The sequence below is a fragment of the Colobus angolensis genome, unplaced genomic scaffold (genome assembly GCF_000951035.1).
Source record: "Colobus angolensis palliatus isolate OR3802 unplaced genomic scaffold, Cang.pa_1.0 Scaffold643, whole genome shotgun sequence".
NCBI lineage: Eukaryota > Metazoa > Chordata > Mammalia > Primates > Cercopithecidae > Colobus > Colobus angolensis.
The window spans coordinates 112,026-133,219 of record NW_012120077.1 but is presented as its reverse complement, the minus strand read 5'-3'; the positions used below and the strand labels follow the sequence as shown (position 1 = coordinate 133,219).

Below are 21,194 nucleotides of genomic sequence, written 5' to 3'. Positions count from 1 at the left end.
CTATTAACATAATTTAAAATATTATAATAAAATCAACCAGATGAATATTTTTAAATATCTAGAAAAAATAGAATTGGCTCATGAAAACAAATATGTTATAAAATAGTTCAATTTTACAGTAGGAAGAAGGTTAAGAGTTGTTATATTTCTAATTCCACATAATTTCCACTGAGAAATGACTTAAGTTCTAAAACAGTAAACATTTGTCTATATATTTTAGGAAAAATGTGAAAATAAAGCTGCATGCATTATAAAAGCCAAGCAATACTACTCATCTTAAAATATCAAAAGGAAGAGAGACTTTCTATATAATTTAACTATGTAATAATTTCTTCAGCAGCAGTTGAAACAATATAATCCTGTTCAAAATGAGGTCAAATTATTCTGAGTATGTGCAAAACAGCACTGATACTGTCAGTGGAGTTCTTCATGTTTTTGTGTTTAAGTAGAATGTGTGAAATATAGTTAAGCTGAGTAAAAATTTTCTTGTGTAAACTGTGAATTAGAACAACCAATTTCAATACAAGTTCAACAAATTTCAATACAAGCTCATATGGATTTACATTACTTTTTATTTTCCTGAGTGTTTTCTTCATTTCCACAAAATATTTCTAACAATTAACTGGGTGGTAAATCTCTGAAAAACAAATTTTGATTTGACAAAGTAACTTTTGAAAAGTTTTTTATTTTTATTTTTTATTTATTTTTTTGGTCACAGGAAGAAAGAAATCTTGCATCATAACCTTTCTTCCTGGAATAAACTGAAGTACTCTCATCTATCAGGTTTTCCAGCTTCAAATCTCAGATATAACTAATCACTTTTTCCCTTCTTTCCTTTACTAGTAAACTTCCAGAAACAAAACAGACAACATTTCATGATGATAAATATCACAGTAGCCACACAGGCCAGCAGGAACCCAATCACATCCAAAGAGTGGTACTGGAACCAGGTGAGGTCATGGGCTGCAACCCGAAGGTGTTTAGCTCCTTTGTGGCGCATGACAAATTCAATCCAGAAGACCGCTCGATCCAGGGGCTTCACTGGTTGATCATGTTGAATTCTTGATAATTTCATAACATTCTCTTTATATCTGAAGGATAAAAACAAAGATACAAATGTAGCAGGAAGAGACATAGACAAAACCTCTCAGACTCTGAGTTAAACAAGGAAGGGGTTTATTCAGCTGGGAGCATCAGCAAGATTCCTATCTCAAGAGCTGAGCTCTCCAAGTGAGCAATTCCTGTTCTTTTTAAGGACTCACAACTCTACAGGGGTCCACGTGAGAGGGTCGTGATTGATTAAGCAAGCAGTGGGTACATGACTGGGGGCTGCATGCACCAGTAATCAGAACGGAACAGAAGAGGACAGGGATTTTTACAATGCTTTTCCATAAAATGTCTGGAACCTATAAATAAGATAACCAGTTAGGTCAGGGGTCGGTTTTTAACAACCAGGCCCAGAGTGTGGCACCAGGCTGTCTGCTTGTGGATTTCATTTCTGCCTTTTAGTTTTTACTTCTTTCTTAGGAGGCAGAAATTGGGCATAAGACAATATGAGGAATGGTCTCCTCCCTTACTAACACTGAAAGTAAGTGAATGTGTCAGTGCATATCAAGTTTATGAAAGGCTTTTAAAGTGCCAAATAATTCAAAGTAAATGTTAAAGAATTGACATAGAATTTGTGTATTTTAATTTGAGTCATTGTAGAAAGTTTGGCTTTTAAATTGGAGTTTTCTCATTGACAAATATTTTTAAAGTAGAAATTGAATGTTAGGTGAGAAAGTTAATTTTTTTGAAGCAGAGAAAATATAAGGCATTTTAATTTGCTTTTAATTGTTTAATTTTAAGTTTTTGTGGGTACAGATTAAGTATATATATTTATGGGGTATATGAGTTGTTTTGATACAATGTGAAATAATCACATCATGGAAAACAGGATATTCATCCCTTAAACATTTGTCCTTCGTATTATGAACACATTCCAACTACACTGTTAGTTCTCAGACATATGAGAATGTGCTCAACAGCATGAACCATTTTAAGTGCTGTAAGAAAGATTGTGAAAATGCAATATGAGAATTATCATCTCTAAGTTCCTAAAAAGTAATTGTGTCATGGTGAGTGACACGCCTTATAGCTAGTCACTTTGCTTCTACATTACTCTTCGTCTCCTACTGTTCCCCACCCTGCAGCCAGAATGATATTTTGCAATTAAAGTCAGTTTATAGCACTCCCTTGATTAAGACTTTGGCCTGACTTCTCATTATTTAAAGAATAAAATCCAACTCTGTTATTTGGTCTATAGAATCCTACATTGTTAGACACTGGAAAGCTCTTTTCCTAACACTTTCCCCCTGCACACTCTCTTCTAGATTGGCCTTCTATATTTTTCTTTAAGCTCCCAAAGGTGTTCTCATTTTAGCACCTTACGTATTTTTTCCCCTCTCTCCTGCTCTTGGAGTATTCTCTCTTGCTACAACCCAAGGCATGCTTCTCTCCCTTTTTATGGCTTCCTTCTAATGTTACTTCTACGAGAGGCTTTTACTGACCACACTATGATGGAACCTCTAGGATTTTCTCTATTTTCTGTGCTTATTTTGCTATTTGACTCCTAGAATTGTAAAATGCATTATATATCTCATAGAATAAACATTTAAATATTAAATACAAAAGATAAATATACGTACACTAAGTGAATAGTTCAAAAATGTAAGATCATCTTGAACATTGTTTTGAGGTGAAGATATCTATTTACCTACTACTCTTCAGATCGTGGTATAGGATATTACAACCTGCCTAGAATAACTCTCTTTTTCTGAACCATTTAGTCACTACTTTTGTCCTCCAATTAAGTAATAGCCTGACTTCAAATAGTATACATTATTTTTGCTTGTTTATGTAATTGAATTATATAGTATATATTCATTAGTGTCTTTTTTTAATGTAGCAGTTGTTGGGTAATTCCATTGCTGTGTATTATTTTGTTGATTGATAAAACAGGAGGATTTTATGGCATCAAAGTTAAATCTCATTTTCAAGTCCATTACAATAATGATAATAATAAAAGTTAATTTTTCAGCAGGAAAATAGTCATGTTGTGAGCCATTTTAGATATCAAATTAAAATATTTATTATATTATTTCATTTATTCTTCCTTTCTACTAAGGATTCATTATGTCAAAATTTTAAGAAATGTATTTTTTATATTTTCTATATCATTTAAAAATTATTTTTGTGTAGAGAATTGTTTCACTAACTGGCTATTCATTAGATGTATGGGTTTCAAATACAGTTTTTAAATAACCGATACAAACTAAAAGCAGGTTTCTGATTGGTTAAATCATTTAAATTCTTTCAAAATTACTCTCTTATAAAAAGTATGAAACTCACACTCACTATTGACAAGAGAAGCTATCTATAAATACCACCTAGTGAAAAATATTGTTCTACTCACAAAGGATCATTAATTACTGTCTTCAGTGCATTCACCAAGTCTGTACTTGACATTATGTCGAAGTCCAATCTAACAGCTGCTCCTCTGGCCTTCATGTGAGCAATGTTATCAGGTTGATCGGCAAACAATGGAATGCCCACCCTAGTGAAAAATATTGTTCTACTCACAAAGGATCATTAATTACTGTCTTCAGTGCATTCACCAAGTCTGTACTTGACATTGTGTCGAAGTCCAATCTAACAGCTGCTCCTCTGGCCTTCATGTGAGCAATGTTATCAGGTTGATCGGCAAACAATGGAATGCCCACCATAGGGACCCCATGGTAGATCGCCTCGTAGATGCCATTGGCTCCACCGTGAGTTATAAAAGCTCTGGTTTTTGGATGACCTAGTATTGCATAAATTTTAGCAAAATTATTCATAGGAATAAAATGAGACACACAATGAAAGGCTCTGAAAGTGACAGTATTTTCTAGATAACACATTTAACTAATTTGCTATTACTTTTCAGACTTCAGAGGAAAAAAACACGTACTTGTGCTGGGTAAGCAAGTGAAGGCTGCATGGTGTGTGTGACTTCAGACTGCAAAACAATACAAGATTTCCAGCTGAACTAATGAAAAAGTGCGATCTAGATTTTTTAAGTGTGCAATAAAGAAGACAGCAAAGAGATGGGCATGAAGTGAACTGCTATTTTAAGTGCAATCACAGAGTGTGATAGGTGGGGTGTGCAAGGCAGCAGGCAGTGGGTTGGTGGTGGTGCTAGGATTGGGAAAGGACAGGTCACACTTCATCATGACCTGTCATCACTTTATGATTAAGATTACCAATTTAATCCTTCAGAAAATACAGAGTCACTGGTGATAGAAGAGCTATTATTTTTGGTGTCATTTGAAATAACCCTGCAGGAGAGGAAACAACAGGTGTAAAGTTGTAGAAATAGGAGACAGAGAGACAGCTCAGGAAGTTATTGAAAAATTCTGTGAGATATAGTAATACCTGAAATAAAGATTCTTGCTGATTCTGACCATAAAGAATGTGAGTGTGTATCATAAAATGCCAATAATTGTAGTGTATTCTTTTTCCCCTAGGACTGATAAATATAAAGAAGTTACATTTTGTTTTTCCTAAACAAATATTCAAAAAGCTTGTTTCATGATTAACTATTAACACTCTAATGTGCTGTTACTAATATATCCAGTATTTGTTCACCGGAGTCTTACCTAGAAGGTCATTCTGGGGTATCCACTTATAGAGCCGAGTATTGAGACCTAAGGTATCTGGTTTATTCCCTTCAAATCTCCACAGAACCTGTTACAGTGAAGAAAATATCTTATTCCATGAGTGGAATTCAAAAGTTATAGAATGTTCGAACTGTAAAAAGAGTAGGAATGAGATCAAGGGATGTTAGTAAATCAGAACTACTCAAAGACTGATGTAAATAGAATACTCACATTTAATTTTCTCAACTTTCATAATTAGTTAGGCACATAAGGAAATCATGATTTTTCAAAATAGTACCTTAGAAAAAATCGGATTATGAATGAAAAGTTCAAGTATTTAAAAAATTGTTACAGTTTTTAAAAGAAAACCTACGTGCGGCCAGTCATCATATGAAAAAAGAAAAAACAGCTTAACATCACAGATCATCAGAGAAATGCGAACCAAACCCATGATGAGACAGCATCTCACACCAGTCAGAATATCACGATGTGGGCGAGGTTGTATAGAAAAGGCTTGCTTATACTCTGTTGGTTGGAATGTAAGTTAGTTCAAACATTGTGGAAGACAGTGGCGATTCCTCAAAAACCTAGAGACAAAAATACCATGAAACTCAGCAATCCCCTTACTGGGTATATAACCACAGGACTGTAAATTGTTCTTTTATAATGACCCATGCACAGGGATAGTAATTACAGTACTATTCACAATAGCAAGGACATGGAATCAACCTAAATGCCCATCGATTATGGGCTGAATAAAGAAAATATGGTACATATACTCTACTGAATATTATGCAGCCATAAAAAAAGAACAAAATTATGTATTTTGCAGGGATATGGATGGAACTGGAGACCATTATCCTTAGCAAACTAACAAAGGGATGGAAATAAAAATATGGCATATCCTCACTTACAAGTGGAAGGTAAAAGATGACAACATGTGGACACATAGACAGGAACAACATACACTGCTGTGTATTGGAGGGTGGAGGGTGGGAGGAGAATGAGGATCAGGAAAAATAATTAACTGATATTAACCTTAATATCTGGGTGATGAAATGATCAGTACAATAAACCCCCATGACACAAGTTTACCTATATAAAAAAACTGTACATGTACCCTTGAAATTAAAAGTTAAAATTAAATTAATTTTTTAAAAATAAAAATATTCTAAGAAATGTATAAAAAATTTCTACTATTCATTTTAATTCTAGTGTAAAAAACTAACAATTTCATAATGACCTGAGTGCTTCTTTTGTTTTATGTATTTTATACTAGTTTTAATCTTCCAAATTTAATTTGAATGTATTCATTTCCTTTTGAGTAATTTGACAAGTAGTTCACATGTACCTACTTGTGTGTAGGTTAGAGCCCATTGTTCTTTGATTGACAAAATAGCAAGAACATAAATAAGCTACTTCTAAGAAAGAGATTAATGCAGCAAAGGTAGTATGTATAACTTCATTGGAAGTATAAATTATCAAGCACTACTTCCAAAATAAATTTCAAGTGACCATTTTTGACACAAATTCAGAGTATTATCAGTATTTCTAACTTTGGATACTTTTTGGCATATAAATGAGGAACCTGTTGGTATCATGAATAAAAATACAGCTATGGAATAAACTCAAAATTGTGTTTTGCTCAATTTGGTCAACTGATTATTAACACTGAGACAATGTGCTACAAAGCTTTGACAACAGTGATCAATATGTTCTGCTATAGCCAAGACATTTTATGTTTAAGTTACTAATTTTGAAACTCCCAAGCAATCCTCATAAACTGAACAATAATTTACAGTGTTTAACTTTTATTTGCCACATCAGTGTTAAAGTAACTCAGGTTTCAGCAAAAGGTTGGAAGAGGTCATTACAGAAAGCATTATCAGGCAGGAAATTAGAAGGTAATTGACAAATACACAGGTCACTGGCTTATTCTATATAGAAGAAAATAAATTTCTACTATATTTTATAGAGTGGGCATCTGAACTTGTTTCTGTGCCTGGCTTCCTTCTGTTTGACTTCTTTCTATATTTTCTTCTGCTTCCTCCATTGAGAGGAGTTGTTAATCTGATAGTGCAGAGTCCTTGTCGGGCCATATTTTATACTGCGCAGCGTCCACCTTCAGGGCAGGATCCATCTCCACCCTTTCTCTTTCATCTTTCTGCTTCAGACATTGGCTGGGTGCAGTCCGGCAGGGCTGGCTGCTTTTTCTCTTTCTCTAAATCTAGCTGGCTGTGTAGATACTTGGACAAGTTATCTGTCAGCCTAGGCTGTTCTTTCTCTGAATAGTACCCTGAACATTACTCAGATACACTTCTTACAGTGATTCTCCTGCCCCAGCCTCCCAAGTAGCTGCGATCACAGGTGCATGCCAACATGCCTGGGTAATTTTTTGTATCTTTAGTAGAAATGGGGTTTCACCACATTGGCCAAGCTGGTCTCAAACTCCTGACCTCATGATCTGCGCACCTTGGCCTCCCAAAGTGCTGGGATTACAGGCGTGAGCTACCGTGCCTGGCCTACAGTTTACACATTTAATCACAGGATTGGAATTCATTCTCCTTACTCCCCTACTCCCCACATGTGGCAGTTATTATTCCTAAATTAATAACATTCGATCATGTTATACTACCACAGATCTTTAAATAGGGTATATACCGCATAATTACTAACAGAGCCAATCTTCTCCATTTGTTGTCAGGTATTTTATATAAGCATTTGACTTAAAGTGCAAATGGAAATACTACATCCCATAATTGTAAACATTCACCAAGAGCTTCCAGAGTACAATAAGTAATAGAGGTGGTTCAAGAGTCAGTCAAGTGTTCTTTACTCATTGGATACTGCTGAGATTAGAAAAACTGTTCTGAAGAAAAAGATCATAAGTCTTACTTGTATTTCTACAAGGATGCAGTTCTGGATATACATTTTTTATGAAAACACCTGAAAATCATTCTAAAGACTACATTAAGCACGATTTTCACTTACCTGAAATATATTGAGTTAAATTCATCAGTATATATGAGTGTTAATATCAGAAATTAAAAAGAATTGTGGGTCTTAAGTTGCCTTTGGTGGATACATATGGAGTAGTGAGTTCCCACTGATGCTAATATAAACCACTCATGCATACCAAGGGTAGAAACTCCCCCAGGGCCACATGCAACCTCTAAGTCTGAGGCACAACTATGACTTCTGTCTGTGGATACTATACAAGCACATTTAAGGCTATATTCGGCTATAAAGAGTTCAGTCTACTCTTTAATATTCTTTCCTTGTAGATCACATACACAATTCAAAATTTTATGGGACAGGAGCTGAAAAGTCTCCAAACACTTTTTAAATACCTTTCTCTATACAATTTATTGTCCGCATATTTACATAGGGGAATGTTCATACTTAAAACCATTTTTTAAAATGTAACTACAATTTTCAAACTTATCACAGTCTCTCCAGGATTATCCTTGTTCTAATTTTTCAACTTTTGGTCAACTTCACGTTAGTCAGAAGTTTCTATAATTGGATTACTTACAAACTTTAGCAGCCTCTTTCAGTAGTTTTCCACACCAGTAAGACACTTCATCCTACCTTTTGTGGAATCTGGGCAAGGGCTGATGCAATTACGTTGGCCCTTTCTTCTTTCATCTTAGTGACCATTGACCCCAGAGAAAACACCACAACACCATTTTCTCCAGAGCTCTGTACAAACTCTTCCATTTCCTGTGAAAAAAGAATTTGTTTCATCACAAAAGAATATCAGCATAGCGGGCACTACTGAAAGAATTGGTACAAGTTACTAAAGAGAAAATTAGGTATTTTGAGGAATTATTGGCGTAAATATTTTCCAACTGACTCAATCACTCAGGTTTTTTGCAATTAGATATATAATGTGAGATAGGTGGACTCTGTTAAGGATATTTGTGTAAATATGTGTGTATGTGTATGTATTTGTGTGCATGTGTGAAAGGGAGAAAAGAAATGGAGCTATTACATTGTAGTCAGGGAGATAATGTTAAAAATATTATACACAGATTCTTCTCTTATAATACTAAAATTACTAATATAGGCTCTTGGAAAGTGGCACCACTCAGCTTTAATTCTATATTGTTGTTCTACTAAATCACTTGTGTTGATTTCAGGCAGGTTTTCTGTAGGATTCTTTTTGGAAGCCATTAGTGTTTACCTCCCTCACTATGAGCTCTGAGGATAAGCTACTCACAGTTGGGATAATTTTATATCTACATTTATGTTTCTCTACAATGCTTTATACTTCACTTAAAGTTTGTCAGAGTTTTCCAGTAGTTTTTGAAAAACTAAAAAAAAAAATATAAAAGCTGATGGTTAAGAACCACTGACATTCTGGAGTCGGGTATTGTAATTTGGAATTTCTGTGAATTAGTCCAGGAGTCTCATTTATAATACAGAATTGTACAGTATACAGTTACATAGTTGAATGATCATATTTTCAGGTTATTGTTTAGGTGGAACACTTATTGACCTGAGATCACACTGTTAAACTGATGTGCTATTTATAACTGCATGTGAGGAACTCTCATCATCACTTTGTTGTGTCTCAGAGGCACCACTTGCACCCGAATAGAAGAAGCCACCAGGCCTTTCTGCAGGGGAGAACTTGTCTCTCTTTTGAGCAGCTCACTCACACCATGTAACACTCCTGGTGAAGATGTGCTTGGCTGAAATTGACGAATTTCACCAATTCACCAATAATTGGTGAATTATTCTGACTTGCGTTCTCCAATGGATGCCAATATTTAAATTTAAATACTTTGAGATTTAATCATTGTGGTAAAACTTTTCCTAATGGTCCTTAACAAAACAAAGAAAAAATGTCCAAATGTTAACTGTGCAGACCACATATTACAGAGTGTTTTTTAAAATATGATTTTTAATCTTAACGTAAGAGTCATTGTACTGCTATTCCAGGTAATACTTGGGGCACCTAGGTATTGTGTGTGATTGCAGTTGTCTGTAACCATATTTACTGTAACTGGTGTTCAGTGTTTAACCTCATTCGCTTGATTCCGAGAGCCCTGTTTATCCATGCAGTGTTGAAGGAATCCAATCTCTGTCTACAGATTCATCACTGATATGGACTGGTTGTTTCTTCTTCTGAGATAACATAATAAAAATAATACAAAATTAATGTAAGAAATTTTATAAAAGCACAAAAAAATTTTTATGTTGTGATATTATTTATGCAAAGTGTATTTTTTCATCATGGCTTTTGACCTATTCATATAGCTCTATGTACAGATGTGACACCTATTTAGAAAATGTTACCCTTATTGTGTATACATTTTCCTCCTGCAAAAACTTGTCATCTTGTTACATTTACCATTTTCTAACTCCCTTTATTTGTATTACGGTTGACAGTGTAATTGAATATTTCATTGATAAAATTATTGTAATGCTATTGTATGCACACAGTATAAGTTTTTAATCATTCCTTCATTTAAGATGTTGGACTACTTCTAATGTTAATTTTATGCATATTTTCCATAATGTTGAATAGGTACACCTTGATTAATTTTTTCTCTGTATGATTTCACATGAATATATTATAAAACTCATAGCAAATTTCATTTTTTAAAACACCTAATACATTTTGTCAAGTGTCTTATTCTCTTATATAGAAATTACCTGAGAATCTAATATTTAATTGAAATGAAAGCAACCTGGGTTAGCAATTATTTTACAAAATAAACAAAGAACTGGTTTCACAACCACTGACTTGCATTCAAATCTTTCTGCAAGTTAGTAACAACAGCTAATAGTAGTAATTATCACTATTGTACTACTTGTCATCCTTTTTATTGTCCTTCTACAAGCCCTACTCTGTTCCCCTTCCTACTGACACTATCGGTTTCCCTTAGTGTGAGTGGGGAAATCTTTCAAGAGTAGGGCAGGGTGGCAGAGATTTTTCATTAGTCTTACCTCAGCTTTTGCCTCTTGAGAAAGTTATCATATAAAGCCCATGCAATTTGCTTTCAACATAGATATTGAGTTTCAACAATGGAATAAAATCTCAGTTTTATGTAGACAAAAATGGTCTTTTAAGAGATTACTTAATAATGTAATAAAGAATGCTTGCTTTGTACACATGTCTTAAAAGTGTGATATTAATTTAAAATATATGAGTTTATTGTGTTCTTTCACAAAGAATATAATCTTACATGCTGACAGAATTTTTTGGTACTGAAACTAAGGGCACTATTCAGATACAGGTGGTATAAATTATTTGGTCTATATTATACATGCATTGTTCATTATCTCTGTGCTTCTCTGTCAGGCAGCTAGGATGTTGAGACAAGTTGCCACAGGAAGCTTTAATGAGTTGCTTGTCATATGGCAAAAATCATCTGCTTTCATAGGGTATGTTCATGCTATAGTATGTAAACCTTTGGGATCTCAACGAAGAATGATTTAAATGCTTTAGTAAGATCAAATGAACACTGAGTTTGTCTGCAAATATTAAAGGAACACATTTATATTGTTGAGAAAGTGTTTTAAGCTCCAATAATGGTGAAGATCCTTATTACCTGTGGTAGAATTTTAGAATTTCAACTAGCTCATCTTAGTGTCAAAACTGATATGTCTATTTTTAATCAAGTCCACAAGGTATCTATCAACTATGACTTTGAAAGATAATATAATTTTGATGTACTGAACAATCTGGTTCTATTAAATGAAGAAGGATATCTCAAGTGACTTGCACATGTTAAGTAATTAGTAGTGTTAGTAATAATAACAACATAATAATTGCAAAATTAATAATATTTCTGAGTAACTGACTATAGGCCAGAGATAAATTACTAATATAAAACCCTCCCTCACGCAGGAAAATACACTAATATTTGTACACCTCTCCCCCATCCTCCTCCTATCTCTTAACCCTAATATTATGCTATCTTGTAAATATAGTTTAACCAAACATTAGATTGTGAATCTAACTATAGAAGCCTACTACTTCTTATTTACTGAGAAAGTTCGCAGAAATTGCTAATTCATGCCCCCATGTCTAACAACATGGCTCGCTCAACTTTTAAAGGATGACAGTTATCCATTGGTCTTAGGAACGAAAAATATTGGCGCAACTCCAAATAAAAGTAATAACCATGTATACCTCCATTACCATAATAACCTTGACCTCCTTAATTTCCCGTCCTCATTACCTTTATCAACCCTAGCAAAAAAACCTATACCCATGCTATATAAAAATAATTATTATATCCACCTTCATTATCAGCCTTCTCCCTACAAGAATATTTATATGCCTAGACCAAGAAACCATCATCTCAAATTGATGCTGAGAGCTGTCACTAAGTTTTAAACTAGACTACTTTTCCCTAATGTTTACTCCAGTTGCACTATTCATCACTTGATCCATCATAGAATTCTCACTGTGATACATAAACTCAGACCCAAAAATTAACCAATTTTTTAAATACCTACTCATTTTTCTCACCACTATACTAATTCTAGTTACTGTCAACAATATCTTCCTACTCTTTATTGAATGAGAAGGTGTAGGAATTATATCCTTCCTTCCAATCAGCTGATGACATGCCCAAACAGACGCTAACACTGCAGCCATCCAAGCAATATTATATAACCACATCGGCGATATTGGCACCACCCTAACCCTAGCCTGATTCCTCTTACACTACAACTCATGAGACCCTCAGCAAATACTTATCCTAGACTCCAATCCAAATTTCCTCCCACTAATAGGCCTCCTCTTAGCAGCAACAGGAAAATCAGCCCAACTCGGTCTCCACCCCTGACTTCCCTCTGCTATAGAAGGTCCAACCCTGGTCTCAGCTCTACTCCACTCCAGCACTATGGTTGTAGCCAGAATCTTCCCACTCATCCACTTTCACCTCTTAGTAGAAAGCAACACAACAATTCAAAGTCTCACACTATGCCTGGGAGCCATTACCACCCTATTCACAGCAATCTGTGCCCTAACACAAAACGATATCAAAAAAATTGCAGCCTTCTCCACTTCAAGTCAACTAGGCCTCATAATAGTTGCTATTGGCATTAATCAACCATATCTAGCATTCCTACATATCTGTACTCACGCTTTCTTCAAAGTCATACTATTTATAAGCTCCAGATCTATTATTCATAACCTCAACAATGAACAAGATATTCGAAAAATAGGATGATTATTTAAAACAATACCCCTCACCTCAGCCTCCTTAATCATTGGTAATCTAGCACTTACAGGCATGCCTTTTCTCACAGGCTTCTCCTCCAAAGACCTCATCATCGAAACTGCAAACACATAATATACCAACGCCTGGGCCCTATCTATTACTCTCATTGCCACCTCCCTAACAAGCGCCTACAGCACCTGAATCATCCTTCTCACCCTAACAGGACAACCCCACTTCCCAACCCTAATCAACATTAATGAAGGCATTCCTACCCTATCAAACCCAATTAAACACCTCACAATCAGCAGCGTAATCGCAGCGTTCCTTATTACTAACAGTATCTCTCCCACTTCACTCCCTCATACAACAATTCCACTCTTGTTTCTCTCAGGTTTGTCAAAGATCAGATGGCTGTAGATGTGTGGTATTATTTCTGAGGACTCTGTTCTGTTCCATTGGTCTGTATCTCTGTTTTGGTACCAGTACCATGCTGTTTTGGTTACTGTAGCCTTGTAGTATAGTTTGAAGTCAGGTAGCATGACGCCTCCAGCTTTGTCCTTTTGACTTAGGATTGTCTTGGCAATGCGGGCTCTTTTTTGGTTCCATATGAACTTTAAAGCCGTTTTTTCCAATTCTGTGAAGAAACTCATTGGTAGCTTGATGGGGATGGCATTGAATCTATAAATAACCTTGGGCAGTATGGCCATTTTCACGATATTGATTCTTCCTATCCATGAGCATGGTATGTTCTTCCATTTGTTTGTGTCCTCTTTGATTTCACTGAGCAGTGGTTTGTAGTTCTCCTTGAAGAGGTCCTTTACATCCCTTGTAAGTTGGATTCCTAGGAATTTTATTCTCTTTGAAGCAATTGTGAATGGAAGTTCATTCCTGATTTGGCTCTCTGCTTGTCTGTTACTGGTGTATAAGAATGCTTGCAGCACACCAACATGGCACAAGTATACATATGTAACAAACCTGCACGTTATGCACATGTACCCTAGAACTTAAAGTATAATAAAAAAAAAAAAAAAACACAATTCCACTCTACTTAAAACTCTCAGCCCTAAACGTAACTGCCCTAGGATTCCTAGTAACCTTAGACCTTAGCCTCATAACCAACAAACTTATAATAAAAAACTCCACTATACATGTTCAATTTCTCCAACATACTAGGATTTTATCTTACTACAATCCAATGCATAACCCCCCACCAAAACCTGCTTATAAGCCAAAACCTAGCTTCTATCTTTCTAGACTTAATTTGACTAGAAAAATCTATACCCGAAACAATCTTACAAACCCAGGTTGCCGCCTCCACTGTCACCACCACTCAACAAGGTATAATTAAACACTATTTCCTCTCCTTCCTTATCCTGCTTACCCTAGACTTACTTGTAATCATGTAGTCTGTTACCCCAAGCAATCTCAATCACAATATACATGCTAAAAATAATGTCCAACCAATAACCACCACCAACCAGCGGCCATAATCATATAAAGCACCCGTGCCAATAGAATCCTCTCGAATCAACCCTGACCCTTCCCCCTCAAAAACCACTCAAACCCCATGTTATTAAAATTAACCACTACCACCAATCCATCATACTCTGATGCCCATAAAACTAAACCCACTTCCATTGCTAACCCCACCAAAGCACTCCCCAAAACTTCAGTCCCTGAGCCCCATGTCTCAGGGTACTCCTCAATAGCCATTGCCGTAGTATAAACAAAAACAACCATTATACCCCCCAAATAAATAAAAACAACCCACTAAACCTATATAAGTTCCCCATAATTCAAAACAATAACACAACCAACCACACCACTAACAACGCCAATCCCCCATAAATAGGAGAAGGCTTAGAAGAAAAACCTACAAAACCCATAACTAATAGTGCACTTAACAAGAATAAAGCATATGTCATCATTCCTACATAGACTGTAACCATGAATAATGATATGAAAAACCACCATTGTATTTCAATGACAAAAACACTAATGACTGCAACATGCAAATCCAACCCACTAATAAAAATAATCAGCCACTCCCTCATTGATCTCCCCACTCAATCCAACATCACCATGTGATGGAATTCTGATTCACTTCTCGGTACCTGCTTAACCCTCCTGATCATCACAGGCCTCTTCCTAGCAATACACTATTCGCCAGATATCTCCTCCGCCTTCTCCTCAATTGCCCATATCACCTGAGACGTGAATTGTGGCTGAACCATCTGCCACCTCCACGCCAATGGCGCCTCAATATTCTTTATCTGTCTTTTTCTACACATTGGCAGAGGCCTATACTAAGGTTCATTCCTCCTCTTAGAAATCTGAAATATTGGCATTACTCTGTTACTCACAACCATAGTAACAGCCTTCATAGGCTATGTACCCCCATGAGGCCAAATATCATTCTGAGGTGCCACAATAATCACAACTTTCCTGTCAGCCATTCTATATATTGGAACCAACCTTGTCCAGTGAGTCTGAGGTGGATATTCAATTGACAACCCCACCCTCACACAATTCTTCACCCTCCACTTCATCCCACCCTTCATTATCACAGCGCTAACAATCCTACATCTACTATTCTTCCATTAAATAGGGTCAAACAACCCCTCAGGAATCTCCTCCTACTCTGACAAAATTACCTTCCACCCCCATTATACAATCAAAGATATCCTAGGCTTGATACTCCTCTTTCTGACTCTAATAACCCTAGTGCTATTCTCAGCTGACTTCCTAAGCGACCCAGACAACTATACCCTGGTTAACCCCCTACATACTCCCCCTCATATTAAACCCAAATGATACTTCTTATTCACATACGCAATTCTACTATCCATCCCCAACAAACTAGGAGGAGTATTAGCACTTCTACTACCAATCCTTATCTTAGCACTCATCCCCACACTTCATATATCTAAACAACAAAGCATAATATTCTGCCCACTCATCCAATTCCTATACTGACTCCTAACTGTAACCCTACTAACCCTTACATGGGTCGGAGGGCAACCAGTAAACCATCCATTTACTATTATCAGACAAATAGCATCCATAACATACTTCACCACAATCCTAACCCTAATGCCACTTGCTTCCCTAGCCGAAAACAAACTACTCAAATGAATCTGCCCTTGTAGTATAAACTAATACACCGGTCTTGTAAACCGGTGATGGAGACCCTCTCCTCAGGACAACTCAGAGAGAAAGCACTTAACTTCACCATCAGCACCCAAAGCTAAAATTCGAATTTAAACAACTCTTTGTATTCTAATGGAGCATCAACTTTAAGTACAACTTAAGTATGGATCCGCCCCGTAATTCTATGTACATCGTGCATTACTGCTGGCCAACATGAATATTATATAATACTATAAATACTTACCTGTACATAACACATACTAATACATAAGTACATTAAATGCTCGAAAAACATGCTTACAAGCAAGTATCATATCCGCTTATCTAACTATAGAACATAACACCACCCTTCAAAGTCAACTCCTGTCCCCAGGGATATTGACCAGTACTTTATATCCTTAATAGTACATAGTGCATTTGATCGTTCATTGAACATAGCACATTGAAGTCAAATAAATCCTTGTCACCACGAATACCCTCCTCAGTTAGTGGTCCCTTGTTCACCATCCTCTGTGAAATCGATATCTGGCACAAGAGTGCTACTCTCCTCGCTCCGGGCCCATAACACTTGAGGGTAGCTATAGTGAACTGTATCTGGCATCTGGTTCTTACCGCAGGGCCATGAAATTAAGATTGCTCACACGGTCCCCTTAAATAAGACATCTCAATGGATCACAGGTCTATCACCCTATTAACCAGTCATGGGAGCTCTCTATGCATTTGCTATTTTCTCTTTCGGCTGTGCACATGACCCCATCGCAGAAAGCTGGCCCCCCACACTGTATGTCGCAGGATCTGTCTTTGATTCCTAGTACATAATATTGTTGATTGCACCTACATTCCATATTCCGGCCTCGCATAACTATCACAAGGTGTTAATTAATCCATGCTTGTAAGACATGACAATAACTAAACACACCAGCAACTGCCTTTCACACCAAATGCTAGGATAAAATTTCACAACCCCCCCTCCCTCATCTCCAACTTCACTTGCCAGGAAAATAGATACCTTCGCCAAACCCCAAAAACAAAAGCCTCAATCCAACTTAGCCAGAGGCTAAATTTTTATCTTTTGGCTGCACACAACTTTAACAGTCACCTCTCAACTAACACAATTTTATTTTCAGCTTTGCTCTGCTGCCTCCCAAATTTAATTTCTTTACCTTGATTTTACTCAACTTACATACCCACCCACTACTAAACCCACAACTCCCACTATCACAACCCCAAAGACAGTGTTTCATAACTATGTATCTCTCTCTCTATATATATATCTAAAATCCAACTAATCCCCGTTTATGTAGCTTAACTTATCGCAAGTAAGACACTGAAAATGTCCAGATAGACCTACACCACCCCATAAACAACAGGCTTGGTCCTAGCCTTTCTATTAACTCTTAACAAGATTACACATGCAAGTATCCAAACCCCAGTGAAATAACCCTCTACATGGCTACAATCAAAGGACTAAGTATCAAGTATGCACTAATGCACTTCAAAACACTTAGCTCAGCCACACCCTGACAGAAAACAGCAGTGATAAACCTTTAGCAATAAATGAAAGTTTAACTAAGCTATGCTAGTATAGTAATCAGAGTTTGTTAATTTCATGCCAGCCACCCCAGCCACCGTGGCCATACGATTAACCCAAGCTAATAGAGACCGGGATATAAAGAGTGTTTTAAATATGACCTCAATAAAGCTAAATTCCATCTAAATTGTAAAAAACCATAGCTGATATAAAATAAACTATGAAAGTGGCTTTAATACTTCTGAACACACAATAGCTAAGATCCAAACTGGGATTAGATACCCCACTATGCTTAGCCCTAAACCCTAATAGTTAAATTAACAAAACTACTCACCAGAATGCTACAAGTAACAGCTTAAAACTCAAAGGACTTGGCAGTGCTTCATATCCCTCTAGAGGAGCCTGTACTATAACTGATAAACCCCGATCTACCTCACCACCTTTTGCTCAGCCTATATACCACTATCCTCAGCAAACCCTACTAAAGGCCACAAAGTAAGCACAAATATACTCATAAAAACATTAGGTCGAGGTGTAGCCTATTAGGTGGTAAGAAATGGGCTACATTTTCCACCCCAGAAAATTCCATGATAGCTCTTATGAAATCTAAGAGCCTAAGGAAGATTTTGCAGTAAATTAAGAGCAGAGTGCTTAATTGAATAAGGGCATAAAGTATGCACACACTGCCCATCACCCTCCTCAAGTATATTTAAGGACTACCTTAACTAATCACCCCTCATATTTATATAGAGGAGATAAGTCGTAACACGGTAAGTGTACAGGAAGGTGTACTTGGATAAATGAAGGTATAGTTTAACACAAAGCACCTGGCTTACACCCAGAAGCTCTCAATATAATTTGATTACCTTGAACCAACTCTAGCCCTAAACCTAACCAATATTATTATCAAACAAACCTAACTAAATCATTTACCCAAATAAAAGTATAGGCGATAGAAATTTTACCCTGGCGCAATAGAGACAGTACCGTAAGGGAAAGATGAAAAAACTGACCAAGCACAAAACAGCAAGGACATACCCCTGTACCTTCTGCATAATGAACTAACTAGAAATAACTTCAAAAAGAGAACTATAGCCAAAACCCCCAAAACCAGACAAGCTACCCAGAAACAGCTAAAAGAGCACACCCATCTATGTAGCAAAATAGTGGGAAGATTTCTGGGTAGAGGTGATAAGCCTACCGAGCCTGGTGATAGCTGGTTATCCAAGATAGAATCTTAGTTCAACCACAAATTTACCTACAGAATCACCTAATCCCCTTGTAAATTTAATTGTTAGTCTAAAGAGGGGACAGCTCTTTAGACACTAGGAAAAAACCTTACACAGAGAGTAAAAAACCCAGCTTCCACAGTTGGCCTAAAAGCAGCCACCAATTAAGAAAGCATTCAAGCTCAACATCCAAACACCTAAAAATCCCAGAGATATCACTGAACTCCTTACACCCCATTGGATTAATCTATTATTTTGTAGAAGCAATAATGTTAACATAAGTAACATGAACAATTTTCTCCACTGTATAAGCCTACATCAGATAGAAATACTTCACTGATAACAGTCTAATAATAACAAATAACTAATAAAATCATTACTACTCGCACTGTTAACCCAACACAGGCATGTTCTTATGGAAAGGTTAATAAAGTAAAAGGAACTCGGCAAATCTAACCCCGCCTGTTTACCAAAAACATCACCTCTAGTATTACCAGTATTAGAGGCACCGCCTGCCCAGTGACACATGTTTAACCGCCATGGTACCCTGACCGTGCAAAGGTAGCATAATCACTTGTTCCTTAAATAGGGACTCGCATGAACGGCAACACGAGGGTTCAACTGTCTCTTACTTTCAACCAGTGAAATTGACCTGCCTGTGAAGAGATGGGCATAAAACAATAAGATGAGAAGATCCTATGAAGCTTCAGTATACTAATGTAATAGAAACCATATAGACATATGGACTTTAAACTACTGTACCTGCATTAAAAATTTTGATTGGGGTGACCTCGGCGCATAACCCAACCTCCGAACAACCTATGCCAAGTCTACACCAGCCAAAGCAAATCAACACACAATTGACCCAATAACTTGATCAATGGAACAAGTTACCCTAGGGATAACAGCACAATCCTATTCTAGAGTCCATATCGAGAATAGGGTTTATGACCTTGATGTTGGATCAGGACATCCTAATGGTGCAGCAGCTATTAAGTGTTTATTTGTTCAAGCATTAAAGTCCCATGTGATCTGAGTTCAGACTGGAGCAATCCAGGTCAGTTTCTATCTATTTTACATTTCTCCCTATATGAAAGGATAAGAGAAATAGGGCCTACTTCACGAAGCACCCTCTCTCCATAGATGATATAATCTCAGTCTAACAGAACATTACACACCCAACCCAAGAACAGGGTTTGTTAAGATGGTAGAGCCCAGTAATTGCATAAAACTTAGAACTTTACGATCATAGGTTCAATTACTCTTCTTAACACCATGCCTGTAATCAACCTTCTGCTTCTTGTTGCACCCGTACTAGCTGCTATAGCATTCCTCACACTTATTGAATGAAAAATGTTAGGCTACATACAACTATGCAAAGGAATTAACACTGTGGGCCCCTACGGACTATTACAACCCTTCGCCAATGCAATAAAACTCTTCACCAAAGAACCCTTAAAACTCTCAACATCCACCATTACCCTCTATATTACCACCCCAAACTTAGCCCTTTCTATCGCGCTTCTCCTATGAACCTCCCTCCCCATACCCAATCCCCTAATTAATTCCAACCTTGGCCTTTTATTCATTCTAGCCACATCCAGCTTAGCTGTCTACTCAGTCCTATGGTCAGGATGAGCATCAGACTCGAACTATGCACTAATTGGTGCATTACGAGCCGTTGCCCAAACAATTTCATGTGAAGTTACCCTAGCCATTATCCTACTACCAGTCCTGCTAATAAGCGGCTCATTTAACCTACAAACACTCCTCACAACACAAGAACACCTCTGACTTCTCCTGCCATCACGACCCTTAGCCATAATATGGTTCATCTCCACATTAGCAGAAACTAACCGAGCCCCTTTTGATCTCACAGAGGGTGAATCAGAACTAGTCTCAGGCTTCAACAACAAATATGCTGCAGGTCCATTCGCTCTATTCTTTACAGCTGAGTACATAAATATTATTATAATAAATGCTCTAACAACCATAATTTTTCTAGGTACATTATACACCATCTATTCTCCAGAATTATTCACAATATGCTTTACCATCAAAACACTCCTCCTAACCTCCCTATTTTTATGAATTGGAACAGCATACCCCCAATTCCGATACAATCAACTTATATGTCTACTATGAAAAAGTTCCTCCCACTCACACTGGCACTTCTCATGTGGTATATTTCAACACCCATTGCAATCTCCAGCATTCCCCCGCAAACCTAGAAATATGTCTGACAAAAGAATTACTTTGATAGAGTAAATAATAGAGGTTTCAATACTCTTATTTCTAGACTCATAGGAATTGAACCTATCCCTGAGAATCCAAAATTCTCCATGCTACTCATCACACCCTATCCTAAAGTAAGGTCAACTAAATAAGCTATCGGACCCACACCCTGAAAATGTTGGTTTCA

General features: G+C 36.7%; 1 protein-coding gene across 5 annotated transcripts in view; it reads right to left on the bottom strand.

Annotated features, from left to right (window-relative positions):
- Positions 1–33: 33 nt before the first annotated feature.
- Positions 34–21,194, bottom strand: part of LOC105527722 (UDP-glucuronosyltransferase 2B18) — a 27,795-nt gene continuing 6,634 nt past the window's right edge. For 2 of the 5 annotated variants that reach the window (XM_011964137.1, XM_011964138.1), the window contains 4 exons: positions 8,268–8,399; positions 4,677–4,764; positions 3,622–3,841; positions 34–1,091 (listed from right to left, as the gene is read on the bottom strand). In XM_011964137.1, coding sequence (XP_011819527.1) covers positions 812–1,091; positions 3,622–3,841; positions 4,677–4,764; positions 8,268–8,399 — 720 coding nt within the window. In that variant the 3' untranslated portion in view covers positions 34–811. The remainder of the gene's footprint in view (positions 1,092–3,621; positions 3,842–4,676; positions 4,765–8,267; positions 8,400–21,194) is intronic. The other 3 variants (XM_011964136.1, XM_011964139.1, XM_011964140.1) reach the window with 3 other exon arrangements.